Source organism: Rhodnius prolixus, unplaced genomic scaffold (assembly GCF_049639745.1).
Source record: "Rhodnius prolixus isolate KJV_2025 unplaced genomic scaffold, Rpr scaffold_6, whole genome shotgun sequence".
NCBI classification, from domain to species: domain Eukaryota; kingdom Metazoa; phylum Arthropoda; class Insecta; order Hemiptera; family Reduviidae; genus Rhodnius; species Rhodnius prolixus.
Window position 1 is genome coordinate 42066672 of NW_027411634.1, and position 27862 is coordinate 42094533.

Consider the following 27862-nt stretch of genomic DNA (forward strand, 5'->3'; position numbering starts at 1 on the left):
AATATTTAAAGTTATAGATTTCACTGTTTCAAACGAAACCAAAATTCCTTCGTAAAACAGAAACAAATTTAATCCCTAAATATCTCGTTTTCTGCTCGATAAATTTTTACCTAAATTTACAAAATTAGAGAGAATAGTAGTCTCCATATACAGGTAAAATATAAACCAAATCTATCGAGTAGTTTTTGAAATATTTAAAGTTAAAGTTTTCACTTTATAGAAAAGAAACAGACTTTAACCCTAAATATCTCGTTTTCTGCTCGATAGATTTTTAGTGAAATTTACACAATTAGAGACAATAGTAGTCTCCATATACTGGTAAAATATAAACAAAATCTATCGAGTAGTTTTTGAGATATTCCAAATTAAAAATTTTCACTTTATAGAACAGAAACAAATTTTATCCCTAAATATCTCGTTTTCTGCTCGATAAATTTTTACCTAAATTTACACAATTAGAGACAATAGTAGTCTCCAGAAACAGGTAAAATATAATCAAAATCCATCAAGTAGTTTTCGAGGTATTTGAAGTTAAAGATTTCACTGTTTCAAACGAAACCAAAATTCCTTCGTAAAACAGAAACAAATTTTAACCCTAAATATCTCGTTTTCTGCTCGATAGATTTTTACCAAAATTTACACAATTAGAAAGAATAGTAGTCTCCAGAAACAGGTAAAATATAATCAAAATCTATCAAGTAGTTTTCGAGGTATTTGAAGTTAAAGATTTCACTGTTTCAAACGAAACCAAAATTCCTTCGTAAAACAGAAACAAATTTTAACCCTAAATATCTCGTTTTCTGCTCGATAGATTTTTACCAAAATTTACACAATTAGAGACAATAGTAGTCTCCATATACTGGTAAAATATAAACAAAATCTATCGGGTAGTTTTTGAGATATTCCAAATTAAACATTTTCACTTTATAGAACAGAAACAAATTTTATCCCTAAATATCTCGTTTTCTGCTCGATAAATTTTTTCCTAAATTTACACAATTAGAGACAATAGTAGTCTCCAGAAACAGGTAAAATATAATCAAAATCCATCAAGTAGTTTTCGAGGTATTTGAAGTTAAAGATTTCACTGTTTCAAACGAAACCAAAATTCCTTCATAAAACAGAAACAAATTTTAACCCTAAATATCTCGTTTTCTGCTCGATAGATTTTTACCAAAATTTACACAATTAGAGACAATAGTAGTCCCCATATACAGGTAAAATATAAACAAAATCTATCGAGTAGTTTTTGAGATATTCCAAATTAAAAATTTTCACTTTATAGAACAGAAACAAATTTTAACCCTAAATATCTCGTTTTCTGCTCGATAGATTTTTACCAAAATTTACACAATTAGAAAGAATAGTAGTCTCTAGAAACAGGTAAAATATAATCAAAATCCATCAAGTAGTTTTCGAGGTATTTGAAGTTAATGATTTCACTGTTTCAAACGAAACCAAAAGTCCTTCATAAAACAGAAACAAATTTTAACCTAAATATCTCGTTTTCTGCTCGTTAGATTTTTACCAAAATTTACACAATTAGAGACAATAGTAGTCTCCAGAAACAGGTAAAATATAATCAAAATCTATCAAGTAGTTTTCGAGGTATTTGAAGTTAAAGATTTCACTGTTTCAAACGAAACCAAAATTCCTTCGTAAAACAGAAACAAATTTTAACCCTAAATATCTCGTTTTCTGCTCGATAGATTTTTACCAAAATTTACACAATTAGAAAGAATAGTAGTCTCCAGAAACAGGTAAAATATAATCAAAATCTATCAAGTAGTTTTCGAGGTATTTGAAGTTAAAGATTTCACTGTTTCAAACGAAACCAAAATTCCTTCGTAAAACAGAAACAAATTTTAACCCTAAACATCTCGTTTTCTGCTCGATAGATTTTTACCAAAATTTACACAATTAGAAAGAATAGTAATCTCCAGAAACAGGTAAAATATAATCAAAATCTATCAAGTAGTTTTCGAGGTATTTGAAGTTAAAGATTTCACTGTTTCAAACGAAACCAAAATTCCTTCGTAAAACAGAAACAAATTTTAACCCTAAATATCTCGTTTTCTGCTCGATAGATTTTTACCAAAATTTACACAATTAGAAAGAATAGTAGTCTCCAGAAACTGGTAAAATATAATCAAAATCTATCAAGTAGTTTTCGAGGTATTTGAAGTTAAAGATTTCACTGTTTCAAACGAAACCAAAATTCCTTCGTAAAACAGAAACAAATTTTAACCCTAAATATCTCGTTTTCTGCTCGATAGATTTTTACCAAAATTTACACAATTAGAAAGAATAGTAGTCTCCAGAAACAGGTAAAATATAATCAAAATCCATCAAGTAGTTTTCGAGGTATTTGAAGTTAAAGATTTCACTGTTTCAAACGAAACCAAAATTCCTTCGTAAAACAGAAACAAATTTTAACCTTAAATATCTCGTTTTCTGCTCGATAGATTTTTACCAAAATTTACACAATTAGAGATAATAGTGGTCTCCATATACTGGTAAAATATAAACAAAATTTATCGAGTAGTTTTCCAGATATTTGAAGTTAAAGATTTCACTTTATAGAACAGAAGCAAACTTTATCCCTAAATATCTCGTTTTCTGCTCTATAGATTTTTAGTAAAATTCACACAATTACAGACAATAGTAGTCTCTATATACAGGTAAAATATAAACAAAATCTATCGAGTAGTATTTGAGATATTCCAATTTAAAAAGTTTCACTTTATAGAACAGAAACAAATTTTATCCCTAAATATCTCGTTTTCTGCTCGATAAATTTTTACCTAAATTTACACAATTAAAGAGAATAGTAGCCTCCATATACAGGTAAAATATAAACAAAATCTATCGAGTAGTTTTCCAGATATTTGAAGTTAAAGATTTCACTGTTTCAAACAAAACCTAAATTTCTTTATAAAACACATACAAATATTAACCCTAAATATCTCGGTTTTTGCTCGATAGATTTTGACCAAACTTTACACAATTAGAGAGAATATTAGTCCCCATATACAGGTAAAATATGAACAAAATCTATCGAGTACTTTTTGAGATATTTGCAGTTAAAAAGTTTCACTTTATAGAATAGAAACAAACTTTAACCCTAATTATCTCGTTTTCTACTCGATAGATGTTTACTAAAATTTACCCAATTATAGACAATAGTTGTCTCCATTAACAGGTATAATATAAAAAAGTTTATGGAGTAGTTTACCAGATAATTGAAATTAAAGATTTCACAGTTTCCTACGAAACCGAATTTAACTCTAAATATCTAGTTTCCTATTCGACAGATTTTTACGAAATTTGTAGGTAAATAGCAAAATTAAATTGCGATATCAGTACTTTCTTTTAAGAAGAGTAAGAAAAATAAACCGCGAATACAGTACTTCTCCCTAAAGGGCAAAGAGGCAAAGATTTTGAATCGAACGACAATTCATTGATGTAAATCGGTTCACTTATTGATAATTTTAACGATTGCAGTACTTCCTCTTAGTAGGAGTAAGAGCATGATGGCACGTAGAGGAGCTTTAACCGTTTCTTCGTGCTAAATTTTATCAAAATCGGACTTAGGGTTATAGAAATTTTGGTAATAATAGTTTTAGAAAGAGCCTTAATTGGGTGAGGCGAACTTCCTTCCTTATGAGGCATAGCGTCGAGACTTTTAAAGTGTAAATTTGTACAAAATTTCGATTTGAATGACACTTCATTCATGAAAATCGGTTCACATGTTGATAATTTGAAACGATTGCTATACTTCTCCTTAACAAGTGTAAGAGCTGATCATTGCTTCAATGTTATGTAGGGAAGCCCTAACCCTATCAACCTACCAAAGGTTATCAAAATCGTGCCAAGATTTACAGAGTAATTAGTTATAATACTTTTGGTGGGGGCCTCACATACATGGGGCTAACTCCTCTCCTAATCGATTTACAGCGCCGTGACCCCCAAAAAGCACACCTACATAAAATTACGAATCGAATGACACCTCATTCATGAATATCGGTTCGCACGTTTAGGCGTTCGCACGTTGTTTACAAAAAAGGTAGCAAGAAGAAGAAAAACAACAAGAAGAACAATAACATTTTTTGAAAATGCCGTTTTTGCTCATTTTCGGCAACTTTTTTCTCGAAACCTATTAGTTCTGGGTGGTTGCAAAAAAAATGACAATTATAAAGGAGGGTTTGTCCTATATTTTACAGAAAATTTGGGAATTTTAGCTTTTATAGAAAAAGAGAAAAAAATTGTCCAAGTTGGGTGTTTTTCAACGTTACGCTTTTTCGTGCACTTTTTGATGATCAACCCTTATACAACTGTCCTACCGGACATCTTCATATATAATTGAAACATATGTATATAAATCGGTAGCAGAAAAATATTCAAACAAAATATTACGTATGATCCTAAAATGCGGATTTCATTCACGTAAACACATTAAGTCCATTGGTAAGGCATATTTCTTGTGAAAATACACAAAATTTGTTATTTCCTGCTACGTATATGAGGAAGAATAAATACAAAAATTTTAATTCTGTGACCCACTTGTCACAATAAAAAAGAAGATTATGAATGTGAAAACAGAAAAAACATTACTTCATTTAAATAATAAACATTTCTTTGTTTATTTACATTAATTAATCGCTCATAAACAACTATATCTCTGTTTAAATTAACATAAAAATATTCATAGGATTTTTTTGTTCTCAAATTGCAAATTATTTACAAATCAAAGTATGTACAAACGTAATATAGCAAATAAAAATAATTAGACTAATTTATTATAATATATCACAAATAACCTCTACATTATATTCAGTTTTATATTGAAACTACATACATATGTAAGTGTTAGTTAACTTTAGTATTACGCAAAATACAGATCAAATACATTTGTAAATAATTCTCTAATCTATTCTTTTGATTTTTATGAAAATGAAAAATTATATAATCCATTAAAGGTTAATAAAAAGTGCGAGTTAAAAATAAGGTTAAGTTTAGTTTAGTCGGCCCCTTTCTTTTTGCGTAGATTCCAGCAGCAAACTATTGTTGCACCATTAAAACAACCTTTCAAAGCTCTCTGTTGACAACCTTTATACAACGAAATTACCTGTTTCTCTCGTAGGAAAAGTAAATCTATCAGCAGGCAGGACCTGACTCGGGGAACTCCGCTTAGGAGTACACAGCACTAACTTCCATCTTTCTAATCTTTTCCATCTGAGTAAGTTTCTTCTGTTCATTGCACACTACCTACACAAAGAAGATCGAACGAACATTTTGTTACATTTTTGTAACAAAATTAATTATCTTTAACTCCTTTATATTCTTCTTCTTCTTAAGCAAGAAATCTTGTTATTTCTTGCAACATACTACTTTTTTTTTTGTTAACCAAGCTTTTGTTTCCTTTAATAAATAAATTAAGAGTATTTATATAAATACAAAAAAAGGTTAAGCCTCGTTTACACTTTTTGCAATTTATGTCATGCGTTTAGAGGCAAGGAGATGCGTGCGTCTGATGAATCGCAAGTGTGAGGTAAAAAGATAGACATCATATGATTCTCTAGAGTCGATTGAGGTTCCCTTAAGTAAATATAAAGGGCATATGACAAAGATATGTCCACTTACCCTTTAGACTACATATCTTGTAAACAAGACTTTAGGGCGGTCTAAACCATAACACTAAAACATAACCTTTAATACTGATTTTTAATTACTTATTAATAGATACATACATACATATATTGATAATATAATATTTTTGTTTATCTACATTAAATGTTAAAAAAATAAAAATCTACATTTTGTAAAAATAAAATAATTTACAATAATAAATATTATGCTTTTTAGGCACTTTACGTGTGCATTTTTTTTTTTTTTTGGAATGATGTTATTGGATAATTGGGTCACAAAATGGAAATATCAGAGACAGCCTTTGATTTGCTTCAACGATCGTTCATCTTCGGAATGATTTTGACCGACGAATCGCCAAATCACAGGCAATTAAAGGATTACAAATTTTCCCTTAAATAATGCCTTCATTTTTTTTTAAATGCAAGTAAAACAATGTACTTCTTTTTTTTTCTTTTTTTTTTAAAAATACTTTAAATACCTAAACCAAGATGATTAACTTCATTAACTTTTAACATTGCTAACTAACCATTAAATTGATACATTTCTTTGTCTGCGGAGCCTTAATCAAAAATATTTATACGGAAACTAATTTCATTAGCGATAATATTGGAGAAATCCTTATAAATTCCTGGTTAAAAAGAAACACATCCAACGCATACCTAATTTTTCAGCTGCAAAAAAAAACAAGAAAAAAAAACATTATAACGTTCTCATTGGTTCAACTTCAATTGATCGGCCAATCCTCTTGCAGCTTCATGATTACCCATAGATAGTAAGTAGTCCAACAGTGATGTGTAAATAGCATTCGTAAGTTGATGTACATTAATGGCGGTTAAGGCGAAAAAAAATTGATATTTAAAAGAAAAAAAAAATGAATCAAACTTAAATAAAAATTAGATTAGAGTAGGTACAAGATTACTTCTATAATCTAGCTAAAAAAATTTGATTGCTGTGATTTTTCTCTTAGATAGATGATAAGTACTTCGATCGTGTCAAATCATATAACGAAACCTCATTCATGTAAAATCAGTTCAAGCGTTTAGGCGCTGCTACGTTGTTTACAAAAAAAAAGGTAACAATAACAACAAGAACATTTTCAGAAAATGCAGTTTTTTTTCCAATTTCCGTCAACAATTTTCTCGAAATCTATTAAATCTGGGTTGTAGCAGAAAATAATAGTAATAAAGTAGGATTTGCCCGATATTATAAAGAACATTAGGGAATCTTATCTTTTATAGAAAAAGATAAAAACAAAAATGGTCAAAGTTGGGTTTTTGAACGTTACGCTTTTTCGTGAATTTTTTGACGATCAAACCTTATACAACTGTCCTACCAGACAGTTTTAATTTTCGCCAGTAAGAAAGATTAATTTGTTAAATATAAGTAAATCCTTGCCTTTAGTTTACACATTTTCTTTTATTTTCCCAAAAGTTCATTTTCCAAAGTGCCAATTCTTTGCATTATACGACACTGCCAGATAAGTGATAGAGACGTTACCCAATGGACCTCAGGATCGTTATAACTATCTCAAAGAAAAACCACACAAACATTAGCCACGTTTTGGGCGAAATCCAGTTCAAGATTGACAAAAAGCTGTTACATTGCTATCCTGAGATCCTCTCGACACCCCAAAAACAATCCGTCATGAGTTCCTCCCCTCTACTACAAAAATTAAAAACGGGTCTGTTATGAATCCCATTATATATGTAGCAATACATTTAACCTTTGTAACCTCTGAAATAGTATATTTACTTGATTTGTTTCTTTTTCTTTAACTCTTGTGCAGTATTTTAGAGCTAGAACGTACATGATACTAAAAATAGGATTTTCATGAAATGTCTAACCACTTTTCAGAAGATGGACAATCTTTCCTGTAACGTTAGACCACCAAAATTGCACTTCGGCGCTAATAAACTTAAATTATACAAGGGACCACAAAATATGATAGCAATGGTTATTTCTACACAAAATAATAATAATAATAATCAAGATTTACTCGCAAAATAAAGGATATGACTTATGTTGACCTCATAATGTTGACAAGACATCAATAACAATGAAGCAATCAAAACCTGATGCTGATTGTGTAACATTTCTAAAGCTTTCTCAAACTGAGATTGAGATATCAAAATTAATATGGCTGCAAACTGAAAAGAGAAAAAAAAAATCATAGTTCAAAAAGCATAGTTCCGATTTTACCAAATTCTTTACCAAATTGTAGAGAAAACTTAGCTCAATTACTGATATAAATAGCAATGTTTTAGTGAAAATAGTTATTGAGATATCGAAGGTTAATGTTTGTAGGTTTTCAAAATGGTTCAAACTTCAAACCTCTATATCTCTCTTTGTATCCTTCCGATTTTAATGAATTCTTTAACAAATTGTAGAAAAAAGTTAGCTCTACAACTGATATAAATTTCATTGTTTTAGTTATAATAGTTAATGAGATATAGTAGGTTAAAGTTTGGGGGTTTTCAAATCCTTTCAAATTTCAATCGTTTATATCTCTTTTCGTGTTTATCAGATTTCAATGAATTCTTTACCAAATTGTAAAGAACAGTTAGCTCTGTAACTGACCTAAATAGCAATGTTTTAGTGATAATATTTATTGAGATATAGTAGGTTAAAGTATGTAGGTTTTCAAAATGGTTAAAACTTCAAACCTCTATATCTCTCTTTGAATTCTTCCGATTTTAATTAATTCTTTACCAAATTTGAAAATGGTTCAAATTTCAAACCTCTATATCTCTCTTTGTATTGTTCGGATTTTAATGAATTCTTCACCGAAATGTAGAGGAAAGGTTTCTTTATAACTGGTATAAATAGCAATGTTTTAGTGATAACAGTTTTTGAGATATACGAGGTAGTAGGTTATATTTTGGATGTTTTGAAACAAGTCGAAATTTCAAATCTCTCTTCTTATTGTTCCGATTTTAATGAATTCTTTGCCAAATTCTGCTGAACCTTTTAGCGTTTAATCAACTTTTATAGTTAACCTTTTTAAACTGTAAGTTTTCGTCAAAGTAATTATTATTAGGTATTGAAAAAAAAAAAAAATACCAAAGTGATATTACAAAAAATGTGGACCTACACGATCCCCTTTTGCTACCAGCTGATCCGCATATTTAATCATAACTTCCAATGTTTCGGCCGGAGCAAGAACAGACTTAGCAAGCCAAACGGCGGATTCCCACATTCCATAGGATACTAAATATCGACAACCATCCAATCCTTTTCCAATTAAACATAGCAGTTGAACACCTGAAAAAATTTAAGAATCGAAACAGTGATTTTGTTAAAAAGGGCAAATCTTCCAAATTAAAATAATTTATTTTTTTGTTACCTTCCCAAATTTTTCCATTAGCTATAAGATTAGTTGCTACTAGCTTTATGGTACTCTGAGCAGCTCCTGTTTTCTGTATGGTTGCAACCAAGCAAGCTCTAAAATATTACATAACTAAATAAACAAATGCCAGTTAAATGATACAATATAAAAATCATATTTCCATTATTAATTTTTGAGGTTTTTCTACTAAATCTATCTTGGAAAAACTGACATATTTTCTTGTTTTCTCTAAATAATTATTTTTTTATTTATTCTTTTTAAAATTTTATATTTCGATGTGCATCGATAATTTTTAAACTCTGAAGACAACTATTTGCAGCTGAACCCATATTTCCAACAATTTTTGAAGCAACATATGTACTTCGAATAAACATTTATTAGAATATCGTACAGTATACAGAAAATGGAATAACCTTCCTTACCTGAAATAACTAATAACCGTAAGAGAGGTTATTCGTTTTTAAACAAGAATTATCAAACAGAACGTACTTCTAGTTGAACTTCAATTCGAAAATTTAAACTTGAAATTCTACGAACAAGTGAGAGTAAAAAAAAAAATGTGTCTTTACTTGATTGCATCACTGTAGTAATTCGGATTATCGATATCAGTTTCAAGCAATAATTGCACAGCTCGATCCATTTCTCCAAGTAAAACTAATTTTTCCACAACGTTTTGCGTATGTTTGTAATCGCCACGTTTCCATTCATGAACGCTTACTCTTTCAAGTTGAAGTTTCTATAAACGATAAAAAAGCATATCTATGGTTAAGGCTAAATTTTAGTTATCACTCTACCAATTTCTTCATATTAAAAACAAGAATTCTTACCTGATAAGAGAAGGGATCAGCAAGATAATCATAACAAGTATCTAAAGGCTCAATGTGCGGATATTTATTAGTTCTTTTTAAATCCATAGAAACCGTTTCACTTTTCATGGACACCGCCTGTTCCTTACTCGAATTTTTTTCCGCAACCGCTACTTCTAAATAATAAATGGCAACTGTCCACAAGTCCACACCATACCAATCGCCCAAAGCACGGCTTACACGTAGACATTTCTCAGCTATATTTAAGCCAGCAAATCCAGAGCCAAGGTTGAGTAGCTTAAGTTGTGCATTTACATCTAAACATGAAAAAAATCTGTTGAGTGAACACACTCGGCTTCCACTCACTTTAAACACCTAAAATGAAAACACTTACAAAAATTTTTCTTTATCTAAGCGCGAACAATGGTAAAGAGTGGGGTTATTGTGGTTCAGAATATTTTAAAGGTGGTCAGAGACAATTCTGGCTCTTAAATGAATAGGCTGCTAGATCGCTCTGCACTAGATCAATTTTTTTCTAGAAAAAATGTTTATAATCCAAGATCTTCTCTTATAACCGCACTGATAAAAAGTTTAAGAAAATCGTTTGAACCATAATCGAAAAGGTCGCGGGAAAATGAAGAAAATTAATACTTTAAAATCACACTTCCGACAAAGATGAATATAACATAACTACAGAGGGGAGGGATTAGCTATGTGGTTAGCGTACTCGATTCCCACGCGGAGGTCCCGGGTTCGAATCCAGCTGCTGACCCTTAGATTTTCTCTTCCTAGGAGCTTCTTACAGCTCACTGTCCGGTGATGGACAGTGTTGTCTGTAACGAGAGAACACTGTCCGGAGGCCGGCAGTGTACTGAAAAAAGATCCGAGCGCTAATAACCTCAGCTGTTGATGCGGTTAAAAAAAAAAAAAAAAAAACTAACTACAGTTTTGAAACGTCTATAACTACTAAAACGAAATAACAAACTTAAGCTTACAGCAACTTTTCGAAAATTAAAATTTAAAATATTGACAAGATTGCATGACTTTTTTTCTAATAGAGTTTTACTGTTCCAGAAAATCGTTATTAACGTAAACACATGTTTGAAAGCACTCTACGTTAGAGGAAAACTAAATATTGCAGTTCCTACAGAGATTTTCAAAACTATTTTCCTAGGAAAATGTTCAAAAAAACAAAAAATCAAGAGTAATGAATAAAAAAATACAGTTATTGAAGAAAATCGTAGAAGTTTAGATGGATTGAACTAAATATTGATAATATATTTTGCAGCGCGTCCAGCGGCTAGCATGTTTATTGATTACCGGAGCATTGCAGAGTACTCCTACTGCCGCTTTGGAATTTATGTTACGGCTTCCTCCCTTGGATATTTTTCTTAGAGGGGAGGCTTTGATGGCCGCTCGTAGACTTGAGAGTGTCGGCACGTGGGCATCTATGAACCTTCTCGGTCGGAAAGGCAGGCTTATTAGTCATGCTGATCTGGTTCGAGAGGATAAAAAGCATATTGCAGTGCTCTCCATGCCGGGGGACTTCATCCCTGCGACTCTGGACTTCAGTAGGAATTATGGGGTTCAGATACTTGCGAGGGAGGAGGCTTGTGCTTCGGCTGTCGAGTTATCAACAAACGCCATTTCTGTTTTTACGGATGGTTCATTGATGGATAGGGCAGGTGCTGGTCTCTGCATCTGGGGACCCCAGTTTGGGTTCCTATGGGAACGCACCTGCCTTGATCTTGGTAATTATGCATCTGTTTTTCAGGCGGAGTTGGCTGCCATTGAGATGGCGGCTACTTTACTCCGCTGGAAGGGATTTGCCGACACTGATGTTAGGTTCTTCACGGATAGCCAGGCTGCAATTAAAGCTCTGGCCTCTCCTAGTAGGAACCAAATTTCGGTCAATTCTTGTCATGCTGCTCTCAATTTGTTAGGAGCATTGAATACTGTTTCGGTTGCTTGGTCTCCTGGTCATTCTGGGATTCCGGGTAACGAACTTGCTGATGAAACAGCAAAGGAAGGAGCTGCGTTGATAACAATGACTCCTCAGCCCATTATCCCTGTATCCTATCGACGTTGTAGAACAGAGGTGGAACAGTGGATTTTGAAAGAACATCGGAAACGGTGGAGATCCCGAACTGACTGCCGCCAGGCTAAGGAAATCCTTGGCCTGTCAAGAACGGATATGGTTGGTTTTAGCAGGTCCCGGATCCGCCAGTTGGTTCAGGTGTTGAGTGGACATGCGAATTTAGCATATCATCTTTTTAAATGTGGCCTAATCCAGTCGCCAAATTGTGCTGGCTGTGGTGAGTCCGATGAAACTGTGAGGCACTTTGTTGAGGTGTGCCCAGTTTATTCTAAAACTAGATTCCTCGTCTTCGGAAGGTCAAATGTCTCCCTACCGGAGATTGTAGCATCTGGTAATCTTAATGAACTTTCTAGGTTTATTCAGTGCACTGGGCGATTGAGTCGTCAAGCTCCCTAGTGTCCTGTTGCTACTTTGTTAGGTTATTATATTAGCATCTGGTAATTTTTAGCCGGATTTGTTTTTAAACCCCGGTATCTCCCATGAGATGAGGGGTGGGCGGGGAATAATGGGCATCAGGATTGCCTGCGTTCCTTCCCCTTTTTTTGGTGGAACCGCCCGTCTTGTACAATCTACAAATATTGATAATATAATCGATAATGATATAATCGATTGTACTAAATTTAATATCTCTTCGACTATAAAACCTTTCCTAAGGAAAACAGTTTTAACAGTAACTTCTCTATTCCGGTCGGTTCGTCGGAATTCTAACACAAATTCAGCACAAATTTATTACTTACTTGGTAGATCCTGCTCTGAAATGCCATCTTTTACGGTGAATACCTCATAGCTGGGTACTAACTTCCAATATTGAGTACACAACAGAAAATGTATTTTAGAAAGAAGTTTAGGTGGCAACAGTGACGGGCAACGAATGACATCTGTTAAAGGAAAACAAAAACCCAAAATTTTGAAAATGAACACGGCAATCGGAGAAATTATTGTAATTTTAATTATTGAAATTATATTTTTAATTATAATAAAGAAATTGGAAACCTTTAAACTGATACTGCTGTATAGTTGACGATGATTTTGTTAAGGAAATATCCAATACTCTTATCCAACCATCTTCTGTGGCTATTACTGGATAATTAGCGTTCGCCCAATCTACATCCACAATTCGACCATTTTCTCGACCCCATTTCAAATGAGAAATTTTCTCGTAAGTGTTCTACGTACGAGAGAGAAAATAAAATTATACTTTTAAGAAAATAATATTTAGATATAGGTGGTGGAAAAAAATCACTTACCTGTTTTAAATTGGCAATGTCTAAGCCGTCAGCGTAGAGTATTATCAGTTTTAGGTTAGTTTTTCCAGGTGCAAATCTTAAATAACGAATTGCACCACGATTAGTGTTAACTTGCTTTGAAGATCTAGCTTTTAAGTCCCACATACTTAACGAACCATCTGAATCGCCTTGTACTATTTGGTTTGCTTTAAATGCTATAGATGTGACCATACCTACACCGGACTATTATTTAAACATAAAATCAGAGTATTTTCTGTAAAAAACAAAAAAAATTAAATTATATGATGTGTGAAGTGAATGCTGGAGATAACTTACCTCTGGAGGTATTTTGATTCCATCTTTAATCCCATCTTCCTCAACATTAAAGTGGTAGAGTTTACTCTCTGTATCGGAGAACACAAGATGCTCTCTAACAAAGGGGCGCCCTAAAAGTAAGCATGATTTTTTAATCATGATTACATGATTAAGAATATTATTACAGGAATTAACGCTCGAAAGGAGTTTTACTAAAGAAAACTATATCAACTTAAGAAAGCCTTCTTTTAGTGATAGGTGGAAAAGATTATTTGTTACTCGCATAAATTTTCAGAAGTCTGACTGGCAAAGCCAAGCGATCATTTGGATGATGGAGGCCAATGCGCAATGGTCTTGAAAGCGTAAAGCTAGTGAAGGTTATGTCAGGTAGTAGCGGAAACAGCATTTTGTTGAGATACCTTTACTTCCGTCTAAAATTCCAAGTTTGAAGAAGAATGCTCGATAGCAAATATTAATATCTTCAAATTTCTTTAGGCATTTGCCTTATGTTATTAAGATACTGATCCATCGCTACTTTTATAAAATGAAATTCTTTTTACAAAAAAAATTGACGGTAAAAAAGGTTCTTGCGATGTCATGCTACTTTTAAAAGTCAATTTATTTAGTAAACCTATTTTAAAGCAGAAAGTTAGTTCGAATTTAAGAAATAAAAGGAGAAGCAAAAATTCGTGTTTTCACAACAATTTTTTGCTTTGGTTTGGAGTATTTCGTTCCCCATAACTTTCTATAAGCCACGTGGGTAACTAAATTAATATAAAGTTAGTGTTTTTCTATTTTTTGTAAACAGTAATAGTGCTCTACATCCATAAAAACTGATTTTCCAAACTAAGAACTTCAAAACTAGTTCGGATTAAAGACAAAAAATGAACATACCATCTCGACCTAATTCGGTATCCTTCTTTTTTGATTGTATAGATTTAACACTATGGATTGGCGACCATTCCTGAAATAAATTTGAAAACTTAAAAGTAGTGGTAATATGTTGATGTAATTAGCTTAATTTAATAGATTTCTGGATATTCATTTTTCATAATAACAAATAGTATACACTTGGAAACTGGATACATACCAATGCCACCACAAAAGGAAATTTTTTGCTCATTGTACGAAGCAAAGTTAAAGTATGCAAATCCCACATCTCAAACGGTCCTTCTTTAATTACAATAACAAAGAATTTCCTAAGAGGCGAAACTTTCAATATGGAAATAGGATTTTCCAGAGTTTTCTCTGAACGAATTGGTATAGAATGTCCAGTCCATATGTCTGTCATATATACTTCATTTTTAACTTTAGCACCATCTCCATACGCGAATGTGATGACACTTTTCAAACCTGTCCATTCTAATCCTCTAGAAACATTAAAGAACTGGAATTTATAACTAAATTATTATTAAGTATAACATATAGGCAAAAATTTTGAATATGAACCTGATTGGAAACGAATGGATAGCTAACTCTTTATATACAGTTCCATCTGAAAGATTATAAATGTACAAAAATCCTGTGCTGGTACCAACGCCAAGAATTGGCAGGAAATGCTGTACATTTTTTACTGTTACTGGCGGACACATTTTCACAATCGTTATCTGGCCATTTACATTGCTCAATACAGATGTTGGCAACAGCCTAAAATTACTTTTGGCCTAAACAGCAAAAACAAGAACATAAAAAAAATACTAACTTTCAACTAATTATTGGAAAAAAACAAAAATCTTTAAAAAACAGTACCAATCTCTTACCGGCATAAACGGTGTAACAATTTCTGATAAAGACATCCGAGGGGTATCTTCATTTCCAGTTAGTTCCAATTCAAGAAAAACCACTTTACCAGAACTTAAAAACAGACCTAAAAATTCATTTAAGTAGCAATAATGAAAGCTGTAGTCTTTCCAAAAATAAATAAATAAATATAATTCTAATCAGGGAAAGAAAGAAATTACTTAAGAAAGTAATAATTTATGTAAAGCAAGAAAACTTTTTACTACTTCTTGGTGGAGGTGAAGATGTGGAGGAAGAGGAAATAAATCTGAGTCCAAAAGATTGATGTTACCTCCATAGTTCAGAACCGTATAGAGGTTGTAAAATGTGCACTTTGGGTTTCAATATGCTTCTGAAGATGTACTTAATAACATTAGTTAAGTCTGCAGCCCCGTAAGTAGTTTGTTTGGGATTTCTAGGCAAGTTATTCAAGATGTTCTTAGTAACGCCAATATTTTTAAAGAAATTCATTTTAGGCTGAAATGTTTTTACACAACATTTTAGCTTTTAGAGGCTCTTAATCCCATCTACTGCTTAAGCCTTTTGTGGCATCACCTTCAGAAACTATCTGCTAAATTAAGGCGATTAAAATCCATAACTTATGGATCCAAAACCCTCAACTAAAAATATTTCCACTTACTTTAAGAAGTTTTGAAAAAAAAAACTGCCTATTTTCGCGATCTTTGAACGTACACAACTTGAGGAGGAAAAAAGGTTTTATAATAATAATTGTGAAAAATTATTTGTTACATAACACAGTGTATTATAATTTTTATTTCTTTGTACACTCATATAGAAGTAAAAAATTTTTATTTCAAACGTTTTTCCAGCACAATAGACTGAGGGGAGTAAAAGGATGAGCATAGGTGCCGTATCGGTGTGAACCCATATTCCTTTCTCCTTTGGCTGGAATTCCGGGTTTAATGAAAGTTCCACAGCTGGCAGTATTATCATTAGGTGGACTTTCACATTTATGAGATTCTCTCCGAACTTCTGTAAGGATTGAAGCTCTAGTCAACAAGCTCCAGACGATCAGAAGCATTGGTTATCTGCCACCATTCTGATTTGCATTTCCTCCCCCCCCCCCTATACTTCACGTTCACCAGTGATGATGGCACTTGAGATAAATTTGATAAACTTACCCACATGTTTCTCCGTGATCGGGTCTACTGATAATCCCAAAACTTTGGAGCCTTTCATCTGTCGTATCATTTCACTCTGACATTTATGATCATAACATACAAACATATCTGAAGAATAGGAACCAAAATCTAAGAAGTAAAAAAAAACAAAAAAACAAAAGGGATGTATTAAAAACAAATGTAAAAATGTTTTAACTGTTTAATCCATATTATCTAATCTAATACTAAAAATTTACTTTTACCTATATTAGGAGAATCAGCGACTGAATCAATGGGTGAAGGTGTGATATTATTGTTATTTCTTCTTCTGATCTTTACGCTGATACTGCCAGACTCATGAAGACAGTAGAGAACGTCTCTTTGTCTGGTTGTACAGACCTTAAAGCAGAATCAAAGAAAAGTAAACAGAAAGAAGGTAAGTTTAGAAATAAATCTCTGTAGCACTTCCGCGAATTTCTTTTAGATCAGAAATCATTATCTCAATCTATTTATCTTATGGTACCTAGTTTCATTTTTTTAATTTCATTTTGAAGGAATTATTGCAATCGTTTAAATTTTCAGTTTAAGTTTCCAATACTCGTTTCTTCAAATTTCATTCCTCTACAGCAGCTCATCCTAACCCTCTCATAGAACACCTATCTTCCTCCACATTACCAGGTAATCCTCTAAGGAGATTGAAGAGAAGATGGCCTCGTGATCTTCTCTCATCATGAGAGCAGTGTAGCTGAGCACGTTACTGGAGTGACACCACTGGGTGCCTTCTCCAATCATGATTTCCCGTTATTTCTTTTCTCTTTCACCATATTTGCTTGTTGCAGCAGTGGTAAGTTACAATAAAAGATTAAAAAAAAAAAAAGTTTCCCATAGAAATTAACATTATTAAGAATGTTAGAGTAAGAAAAGGGATTTCTGCAAAATAGACTGAAGTTTGTATGTGTGGTAAGATAACCCAAAAGTGAGAGAGGGCAAAATCTAATTTCTATTTCCTAAAGGCGCTTCCTGGACAACTGTTTCTAAAACAAACTAACAGAGAGAGACCCTGTTGTTGAGAGGTGGTAGATAGATTAAACTAGGGCGGCCTCAAGGCCTACGCCACTGTGACCCCTTTGGATCTATTGTGGCTCCCCTCACTCTAAAGCTCACCACCCTCCAGACCTGTCATTTTAATCAGACTCTCTTGATGCTGGAGAGCGGCTCTTGGGTAAAGCTCTTCAGGCCTTGGTTTTTCCTCCCTGGAGAAGTAACATCCTTAGCCATACGAGCCCCTCGCACTGACACAACACGTGCAATGCCGTTTCCTCCGCTTCCTGACAGAACCTGCAAAAGCTGGTTCATCTGCCAGGCCCATGCGATGCATGTGTTTCCTGAGCCTGCAGTGGCCAGTTAATAGGCCTACAATCATCCTTATAGCCCCACGGCCTTGACGGATTAATTCTGCAGTCAGCTGAGAGGTGATAATGAGAGAACTATCCCTACCAGCAAGAAGGAATAGATTAACACATAAGTATAATTATCCTTTACCAATCAATGGCTCCACTACAATTCCTAGAACTTCCCAGAATGGTCACAGAGAATGACGAAAAGCTTTTTGCCAAAATCATCAACCGGTAATACTATTTTATTGAACATAAATTTGTCTCAAATAATCATCAATCAGGAGACGAAAAGATGGTAACAAAATAATAAGTTCCAAGGAACGCTTCTCAATACCAAATATTAACAAAATTTGTAGCGAAAAAAATATTATTTTGAAGGTTTACCTGTATGAGTGGTGACATTGTTCTCTCTATAGGTATGATACCAATTGTCTGATTGATGTGCAGATCGATCAAGATTACATCTCGCGGATATAACAACAAGAGGTGATGTCGCAACGATTTGTGATAGGTAAGTTGTAAGCATTCAGTTATGGTCATCGCCTCATCTGGTCTGTAAAATTGGAATTTAATGCAGTTTAATACTAATAGTTCCAAGTTGTCAAATTTACAATTTTAATGAATTTATTGCGGTGAGATTCGCCGCAAAAACTTTTCAATTAGCGACATCATTGGCTCTAGTTCTAATCATTGAACAACAAAAAAAGAGGAAAAAAGACTTACTTCTTTAAATTATTATTCACATTACAGACATATCACTTTTATGTGAATTATTTTCTCACTAAAATTGATTTTTGGATGGGTATCCAGGAAAGAGAGAACTCCTTAAAATGGAAGGCCCTCACTGTGATTTATTTCTAAAATTCTCAGAAAATATTTATGTTTGTATAATAAAGAAAAAAATTTATTTGGAATTTATTTTTGCAGAATGGTTCAAAATATTCTGGGAGGGGGCCTAGATTACTCTAAAATTAAACAATAATTCTTGTGCTTGCTGATGGTAGCGAGTAGTGACAGTACGATAAACCTCGTTTCTCCAGTACGATAAACTCTCGTATAAACCAGAAACTGATTCCTACAATTGAACGTAATTGGTGTCAAGGCTTATTATAAGAAGAATTTAACTACATAGATTTTAATAACAAATATGAGTCAATAACGAAGAAAAAGCCGTGTCCGAAAGTGTCCGTGTGTTATGTTTTAGTGAATAGTCACCTAAACATTCTGAATACCAAAAAAAAAATTGTCAATGAGATTTTTTAAAAAAAACCTGTGATTTTGTTACCTTTTTAAATTAAGCTAACCGCTAATCATATGACCCTCACAAAGACCAGTTAAAACACTTTTTTTTACTTAATGGTTCTTAAAATATAAATTTCTGTAGAAAACTAAAATTTTGATCATTTCAGAGATGATCAACATTTACTCTTTCAGCAGTAACGACCAAAAAAAAAAAAAAATACAAATACACTCTCAGTTTAGATTTTATATAAATAAACCAACTTTGGCCTTGTTTCTCCGACCACCAATCCCTTCATCAGTCTCTTTAGTCGATCTCTGCCTTTCAAACTATCTTCAGAAGTGCTATCAAGACGAGGACTAGAAATATAAAATTTCCGCCCATTAGTTGATGGAATCTTCCCTATTTGAAAATCATCAACAAAAAGTATACAATCTGGGCACAGAACTGGAAGAAAATAAAAAAAATATATTCTCTTTAAAAAAAATAATAAAATAATTAACTACTTAACTTTATTATCATTAACTTACAGGCAATTCTGGATCCATTGAATGGATCAAAGTTAAAGCTCAAGAGTGTATCGGTAAAACTTTTTTTCCAAAGTTTTGTTTGTTTTCTGATATCCCAGATGACAAGAAAATATGGTGAGTGAAGCGCAGCCAACATCAGTTCGTTTTCCAAACCAGGAACCCATTCCATTCCTGTACATTTTTTCAACAAATATTTGGTTAGCAGCAATTTCTATGGATGGGTTATTTTAAAATTAAAATCAAGAATAGTAAATCGTCAGACCTTAAATTATAATGAGTTTTTTTTTATTTTAGTAATGAAAAAAGTTCAGCTTATTGTTTTCTGCAACCTTAACTAACTGACCTACATTGTCTGCGTTGTTTTAAAGGATATTTATTTATCAACCACAGAAAGCAATTAAAACCAATATAAGTACGTTCGACGTGGACATTACCAAGCTCTGTACAAATGAGTCAGACTAGTACGCGACGAACACTTTGATTTCTTTCGAATATTTTTAACTTCTTGTTGCAATTTATGGAATTAAGTGAAGGAAGAGATATCTTCGTTTTAACAAATTTTGGCCACGATATGAATTCTTGACTGAGTACCCTTTCGATGACGAGTCATCAAACTTACCCAATATAGGTTTGTTACTATCCTGCAAAACAGATAATGCCGTAGCCGTGGTAATATCCCAATGCACAATATGGCCTGAAGCATCTCCAGAAATTAACTGGATACTGGGATTGCCATCACTTTTAGTTTCCACACAAGAAACCCAGAGAATCTAAAAAAAGATTTTTCCAAAACTAACTATAGCACGCGATTAGATAATGATAAAATTAAATTTAAATTGCACTAACCTTTTTAACAATAGACTTATGCAAGTCTAATGACTGCACGATTTGTACATTACGCGTATCAATCACAAAAATGGTAGAATTTGAACCATAAGCCATTAAACCATGATATCCCCTATAAAATTTTGCCTTTAATAGGACGAGTCACGAGAAAATGCTAATAAAAATAAAATGGTAATTAGTATACGTACCAATCTATTGCACCCTTATTGAGTACGTTAGCTGATCCTGTTATCGTTCTTGGAGAGACCAGCTGGGATGCAAATGGTAACTTACAATCACTTTCATCAACAATGTTAGCAGTTTCTTCGTTAATTTTATTGGGATTTAGTACATTATCACTACTGTCACTACTCTCCATTTCAACAGGTACTTGCTCCATTGTATAAGTTGTCAATTCTTCAGTTTGTATTCTACGTTCTAAAACTAAACATTGCAATTTGTCTAGAAAAAAATAAGCTGCACAAATACTCAGTAATGAACTCTTGAATGAACTAAATATAATTATCATACCATTCTACAGGAATGATGTTGAACATTTTATCACATTGGAACCAACTAAAAAAGACATGGAATCCTTAAAGAATATTAAACTCCGTTGGAATGTCAAAGCAAACCCATATCCTGTAATACAGGTTATTTAAGGTTATAGGTGATAAGAGTTTGATAATGTAGTATATTTGATAATAATGTTCTATTTTTGGAAGAAAAAACATGTTTTTCATGTAAACTCTTGTATTAATAAGTTAGTACCACCATTGCTAAATATATTAAATTATTGTAATTCCGAGTTTTTTATATTGGTATAAAAGCAAGCAGGTAAGAATATCTCTCAATATTTCTATTATTTCTTATCCTTGGCGAATGTTAATTTTTTTAAAAATATAATTACTTTTTTAAAGTATCAAACACAAAGTACGGAAGCCGTAATATTAAAAAAATAGAAAAATAATTTGTTTCTCATATGTAAGTATCAATCATACACCTTAGTATTGCAAAGGCACCTGTAGTTTGTGAAACTTGTCATCGGTTACCGGTGCTACGTCGATGTTTCAGTAAATGTTTATTCTTAAATGAACCTCTTCGTTTATGTGTATTAATTAAGAAATCTTATCATTATTTTTATATTTAAGTGAAATGAAGAAAAATTCATCTTCATTCTCAGGATGGAAAAGTTTAATAGTTTTTACAGTCTTATTATTAGCATGGGTTTGTGGATTTGCTTCACGTTTATTTGCGGTCATTAGATTTGAAAGTATTATCCATGAATTCGATCCATGGTGAGTTTGCGCGATGGTCATTATTTAAAAGTTTTAACATACTCAGTTTTTTTTTTTAATCAAATAAACTATTCATTGATTTGAAATATATTGCAGGTTTAACTATAGAGCCACAGCTTATATGGTTGAACATGGTTTCTATAATTTTCTCAATTGGTTTGACGAAAGAGCTTGGTATCCTTTGGGTAGAATAGTTGGAGGCACAGTATATCCGGGGCTTATGATTACCTCCGGCAGTATTCATTATATATTGCATTTACTTAATATTCCGGTTCATATTAGAGATATATGTGTTTTCCTAGCACCAATATTCAGGTAAACAATATATTTTGCAAACGACCACTTAGTTGTTTTTTTTAGTTGAAACCAATTCTAAACATATATTTTTTTTTTTAATTAACGCTTTAAATTCTTAGTGGGCTTACTGCCATAGCAACTTACTTATTAACCAAAGAGCTATGGAGTGTAGGAGCAGGTCTTTTTGCCGCTTGTTTCATAGCAATAGTACCCGGCTATATTAGTAGATCTGTAGCTGGCAGTTATGATAATGAAGGAATTGCTATATTTGCTTTACAAATCACATATTATCTTTGGGTAAGTATGAAATAAAGCAAGTTTTAGATTATGTTTTTTTAAAATAAGTTTATTCAATTTTATAAATATTTCAGGTGAAGTCAGTAAAAACAGGATCAGTTTTCTGGGCTGCCCTAACAGCTTTATCCTACTTTTATATGGTAAGTTAATTCCTTGATCAACAATATATTTGTTTTTTATTACCGTTAGTAAACAAGTGTGAAGGCTTAAGTTTGAAAATTTCACTTTCAGGGACTGTTTTCAGCTTTTTGTCTTGCTAAACTCAACAATTCATTGATTATAAGAAAATGGTTGTTTTATTTTAGGTCTCAGCGTGGGGAGGATATGTATTTATTATAAACTTAATCCCATTACACGTATTCATTCTGTTGTTGATGGGACGATATTCTAGTCGATTGTTTACAAGTTACACCACATTCTGTATAATGGGATTGCTTTTCAGCATGCAGATACCATTCGTAGGATTCCAGCCTATTCGCACGAGTGAGCACATGGCTGCTTTAGGTTTGTAACTTTGTAATTATGTTAAACTAAATATTTTTACAGATTGTGACAGGTTAGTCGGTTGGGTAGGTATATTTTATACAGGCACGTTCTCGTGCATCAGACGAAGCAAACTTGACCAATCGGCGGTCCGACGAACCAACTTTTTCAGCCATAAAAGAATTCTTCGGTGGTATCCCTTGATGAGTTGTAAAAAGGGAGAAAATAAATTGGAAGCAAGGGCAAACTAAACTTTTTTTAAAAAAGGGCCAAAAGTGGACAAGATCAACGATCCCAACCACATTTTCAACTTATTAGACTGTTTAAAAATGATATAATTTATGTAAAATAACAAATAGTGATAAAATTTTAATTTACCTCTTCTTTTATAGGTGTTTTTGCCCTGATTATTGCCATTGGCGCTTTAAAACACATACAAAGTGTCCTGTCCAAGGCAGAATTTAAATATTTCTTCGTTGTGGCCAGTTTGATAGCTGCGGGATTAGTATTTCTGAGTGTGGTAATATTGACGTATGCAGGCATCATCGCACCATGGAGTGGAAGGTAAGATATCGGTAGCTGAAGTTTATTAATAACTTATTTTCTTAAAGTTGTCCATTTTGATAGACATTACTTTTAAGGCCAACAGATCTTGTTTAACTCCCTTAGAGCATTATATTCTTTACAATGAAATTATATATTGTAACTGCTTTGTTCATTTTAATTTATTGATACTATAATTATACTATATTATAAGTAACATATAACAATTGTATACATATTTCAGGTTTTATTCACTGTGGGACACAGGATATGCCAAAATTCATATTCCAATCATTGCCTCAGTATCCGAACACCAACCTACCACATGGTTCTCTTTTTTCTTTGATTTACACATTCTTGTGACTACATTCCCAGTTGGATTATGGTACTGCATACAGAATGTGAACGATGAACGTGTTTTTGGTAAGTAAAGCTTATGAATTTTTTTTTTTATTTTGAAGTATTTTGGACAATTAATAATCAATATAATTATTTGATTGCAGCTGTTTTGTATGCGTTAAGCGCTGTCTATTTTGCTGGTGTTATGGTACGTTTAATGTTAACTCTAACTCCGATAGTCTGTATACTGAGCGGTATAGCGTTCTCCAAGTTATTGGAGATTTTCCTTAAAGATGAAGATAATCCTTCGGCTGCTGTGACTGATAGTGAAGAACAAGATGTTTCACCCTCTAGGCTCTATGACAAGGTTAAAACCCAAATAATTATTAATTTTAATGTCACAAACAGAAACGCTGCTAGTCTGCTGACTTTTTGAATTTATTATATGTTTATATTACAGAGTGGCAAATTGCGCAAAATCAAACACGAACAACAGATACGTGAATCTGAAGGACTTGGTTCAAATATTAGAAGTTTTGTCATTGTTGGAACACTGGCCATGCTGTTAATGTTCGCCGTACATTGTACATGGGTGACCAGTAATGCTTATTCTAGTCCAAGTATTGTGCTTTCTTCATATTCACAAGATGGGTAAGATAGGGTAGTAGTTCTAGTAATTATTTTCTAGAGAGAATATATTTTGTATGTTTGTGAATAAAAAATATGTATTTTTGTTTCTTTGCTCAGTTCCCGTCAGATTCTGGATGACTTTAGAGAGGCATACTATTGGCTTTCACAGAACACCGACAGTGATGCCCGAGTGATGAGCTGGTGGGACTATGGATATCAGATTGCTGGCATGGCCAACAGAACTACGCTGGTTGACAACAATACTTGGAATAATTCTCATATTGCTCTAGTAAGGATCAGTTTTTTTATGATTTTTAACATCCACCTTTCAGTATAGTCTTCAGTAGGTGAGCATTTACTGATTTTCTAGAAAGTTCTTAATGTAAGGTTGTTCGTATAAAGGCTCTTTCTTTAATAATAATAGGACTTAATAATTTTTTCTTAATAGAATAGAAATTAGCTTGCTTCGAAGTGTTAGTTCGGTGTATTGTACAGCCCTATAATACAAATGTATGCTGTTAGAACTAAATACGTTTTAAAATTTAGAATTTGAGGAAAGGTAACAGTAAGTTAAGTGATCGCCTGTTTTTCTAGCCGGGGTTTCTTCTTACCAAACTAGGTGTCGCGGAGTGGGACGGAAGCACAAACTTTACTATTACCATGTCACCAGTGAATTAAACAGTAGCTGCTACACGCTACTGTATACGGGATTCCTATTTACTAGTCTGAACTTAAAGCCGCTACTCCAAACTTACCCTTTTAAAGAAGATACATTGAGTTATGAATATACATAATATAAGGTTATACATGACCTTGAATACTGAGAGATAAGAGAGAGTGCTCAAACCAGGTATATTTAATAAAAATAAGTTCAATGGTTTTTTAATTTCTTACAGGTTGGAAAAGCGATGTCTTCAACAGAACCTGAAGCGTATAAAATTATGAAATCACTGGATGTTGACTATGTGTTGGTAATTTTTGGCGGAGTTATTGGTTATTCTGGTGATGATATTAATAAATTTCTGTGGATGGTCAGAATTGCCGAAGGTGAACATCCTAAAGATATTAGGGTAAGTTCCTTCAGAATAAAGTTGCAATAGACTAATGCTTATCTCCCGAATTAGGGAACAACGTTCAAGTTACATATCAGTATTTTATATTTATCGAGATTAGCTCCGGTTTTGCGTGTTACCTGGCAATAGACGTCACAAAGCCAGAATTCTCGCTGGGTAACATTTGGGTGTTTAAATTTATCATTAATGTTGAATTAAATTGTGAATTAGATTTTTCAATAAAGCCTTGTGAAATATTCACATCAGATTCTTTTCTTTTCCTCCTTAGGAAGGTGATTATTTCACGGATAGAGGAGAATTCCGTGTTGATGCTGAAGGCTCGCCAACGCTACTGAATTGCCTTATGTACAAACTAAGTTATTACAGATTTGGTGAACTACAGGTGAATACTAATTTTAGAGTATAAAAAGTCCCTTTTGAAGAATTATTTGCAAATTAGAATAATATAGTTAATAATCCGTTAAATTTCTACAGTTGGACTTCAGAGGTCCACCTGGATTTGACAGAACCAGAAATGTTGTCATAGGTAATAAAAATTTTGAACTTAAGTACCTAGAAGAAGCATATACTACAGAACATTGGCTAGTACGAATATATCGGTATGTATAATACAATGCTGCCATTATTATTATTTATTTTTCTGTTTTGTTATAATTATTCTCCTCCACATAATAATTTTACCTAATTCCTGTGATTTTTTTTTTGTAGAGTTAAAAAAGAAAGTGAATTCAATCGTCCAAGAATACCATTGAATGGTCGGAAGATCAAGAGAACTGATATGTTTATTTCAAAAAAGGTAAATTTAGTTAATTTTTTTTTATTTTATGAAGTTGGTAGTTCTATGCTTCATTTAAGGAGATTTTGATCTCAATTGGCCAAATTCACTTTTCCATCAGTTTGTATTATTATTCATGTCAGTGTTTATATTTATTTTTACGAAAACGTCAATATTAGCATTATTGTATTGACATGAATTCAGAGTTGAATTAATCGGATTGGAGCTTTAGTCTTCAATTTTTTTAACAATGAAGCCATTATCATCCCAAATTAATATTTTGCCCAGTGATTCATAACACTACTAGCTATTCATGAAATTAATTTTAAAATATGTACTTTTTAAAAATTTTTAAATTTAAATTTAACAAACTTTATTTATCCTAACCCATATGGTGTCGCATAACACAGGAAAGGGCATGAAATATGCTATAAAATGTCACAAATCCCAAGTCTGTAGCTCAATAAGGAAAGCTTCTACAGTAATCCAAACAAACGGTGTTCCCAGTTTTTCAGCCCATTTATGGCAACTTTACAGCCCCTGTAACTCATAAACTAGTTGACATATATCACAGTAAAATTTCATATTTCTCCAAGTCTATACCAATAGTATACATACATTTGCCAAATTTCAAGAAAATCCGAGAGATGGTGAGGTTAAAAATGGTCTTTTTTTTGTGTTGATTTAACATGGAATGACCCTTATATCTTTTACTGACGGAGACATATTCTTTAGGGTTTGAGCTCAAAGTGACTTAGGATAGCCTAAGGTTTACCTCCCCACTGTCGAATATTAATAGTAATCTTGTGATCTAAAACTGTTTTTATTTTATTTGTACATCTGAAGTCATTCTATAAAAATTATATTAACCAAAATAGGATAATTTTAAGAATAGATTCTGGAATAAAATGATCAATTGAAGTTGATTTGAAATCATTCAGAGGAAATTTGTTATAACTGTTTCTTTGCTTAATTTGGTTTTGCTAATCAATAATCAGTACGCGTTTTCAGCTCTCAATTTTCCTTTAATATCTTTTTTTATTTTATATTCTTTCTTTAAATGTGTATTCTCATTTTCAGACTGCTCGAAGAAAGAAAGGCTATATCAAAAATAGGCCAACAGTTGTTAAAGGAAAGAAACCAATTAGAACTTAATAAATTAAAAAATAGGAATTGGAATTTATAAATTGAAGAAAAAATAATTAATTGTGCCTCAAAACAATAAAACAAAAAGAGAGAGAGGGAGTAAGGGAGAGAGAGAACAGCATGAATCGCTGTTTATTAACTTCTTATTTACAAATTTTTATTTCTTATGGGAAGAAAAAGTCCAAGGAAGTACAGGTCGAAAATTGAACTAATTTTCAGCTATATTCTGATTTTCAGTGATTATTTTAGTTTTTTCCTTTTAAAGACATTTATAAAGAGGCTCCACTCTCAATTATTGTTTTTTTTTTGTTTTTTTTTGTAATTACCATGATGTTTGTGATGTAGGTAACGGTTTAATTTATTTTGATTTTTTTTCTGATTTTTCTGAATTTTTAAAAAAAATAAACTAATACTAAAGACAACAGGGCAATTACATGTATTTTTTTTTTAATAATAATTATCATTATAGTTCAATTACTTTTAATTATTACTCCATTGATGAAAGTGAAACTAATATACTACATAAATACGTCCGTGTTTTATTTTGCAGTATAAAAAAAATATGAAATCTACGAGTTACTCGATCTTATGTTGTGCAATCAGGTTATAAACAGCAGGAAGGTTCAACATAACCAAAACAAAACAAAAA

The 27862-nt window shown here is 32.4% G+C and overlaps 2 protein-coding genes across 4 annotated transcripts; one reads left to right on the top strand and one right to left on the bottom strand.

Annotated features, from left to right (window-relative positions):
- Positions 1-6216: 6216 nt before the first annotated feature.
- Positions 6217-21002, bottom strand: LOC141461512 (WD repeat-containing protein 11-like). 3 transcript variants are annotated; one of them, XM_074142687.1, is made up of 23 exons: positions 20864-21002; positions 20542-20776; positions 20354-20465; positions 20127-20277; positions 19508-19678; positions 19241-19424; positions 18122-18290; positions 16604-16739; positions 16362-16490; positions 15201-15307; positions 14890-15104; positions 14531-14810; positions 14335-14404; positions 13462-13571; positions 13147-13368; positions 12893-13067; positions 12637-12777; positions 9823-10118; positions 9565-9731; positions 8993-9090; positions 8741-8910; positions 7662-7796; positions 6217-6464 (listed from the first exon to the last, which is right to left on the bottom strand). In XM_074142687.1, the coding sequence occupies exons 2-23, from the start codon at positions 20730-20732 to the stop codon at positions 6360-6362; spliced, it is 3534 nt and encodes a 1177-aa protein (XP_073998788.1). In that variant the 5' UTR covers positions 20733-20776; positions 20864-21002; the 3' UTR covers positions 6217-6359. The 3 variants fall into 3 exon arrangements, with proteins under 3 accessions (XP_073998788.1, XP_073998790.1, XP_073998789.1); XM_074142688.1 differs by having other exon boundaries at positions 6223-6456; positions 7664-7796; XM_074142689.1 differs by lacking the exons at positions 20127-20277; positions 20542-20776; positions 20864-21002.
- A 353-nt stretch (positions 21003-21355) lies between these two features.
- On the top strand, positions 21356-27687 carry Stt3B (catalytic subunit 3B of the oligosaccharyltransferase complex). Its single transcript, XM_074142691.1, has 15 exons — positions 21356-21630; positions 21727-21945; positions 22047-22224; positions 22299-22364; positions 22530-22728; positions 23100-23271; positions 23495-23673; positions 23754-23956; positions 24050-24240; positions 24337-24508; positions 25116-25289; positions 25561-25674; positions 25767-25891; positions 26001-26088; positions 27148-27687. The coding sequence occupies exons 1-15, from the start codon at positions 21488-21490 to the stop codon at positions 27220-27222; spliced, it is 2298 nt and encodes a 765-aa protein (XP_073998792.1). The 5' UTR covers positions 21356-21487; the 3' UTR covers positions 27223-27687.
- Positions 27688-27862: the final 175 nt, after the last annotated feature.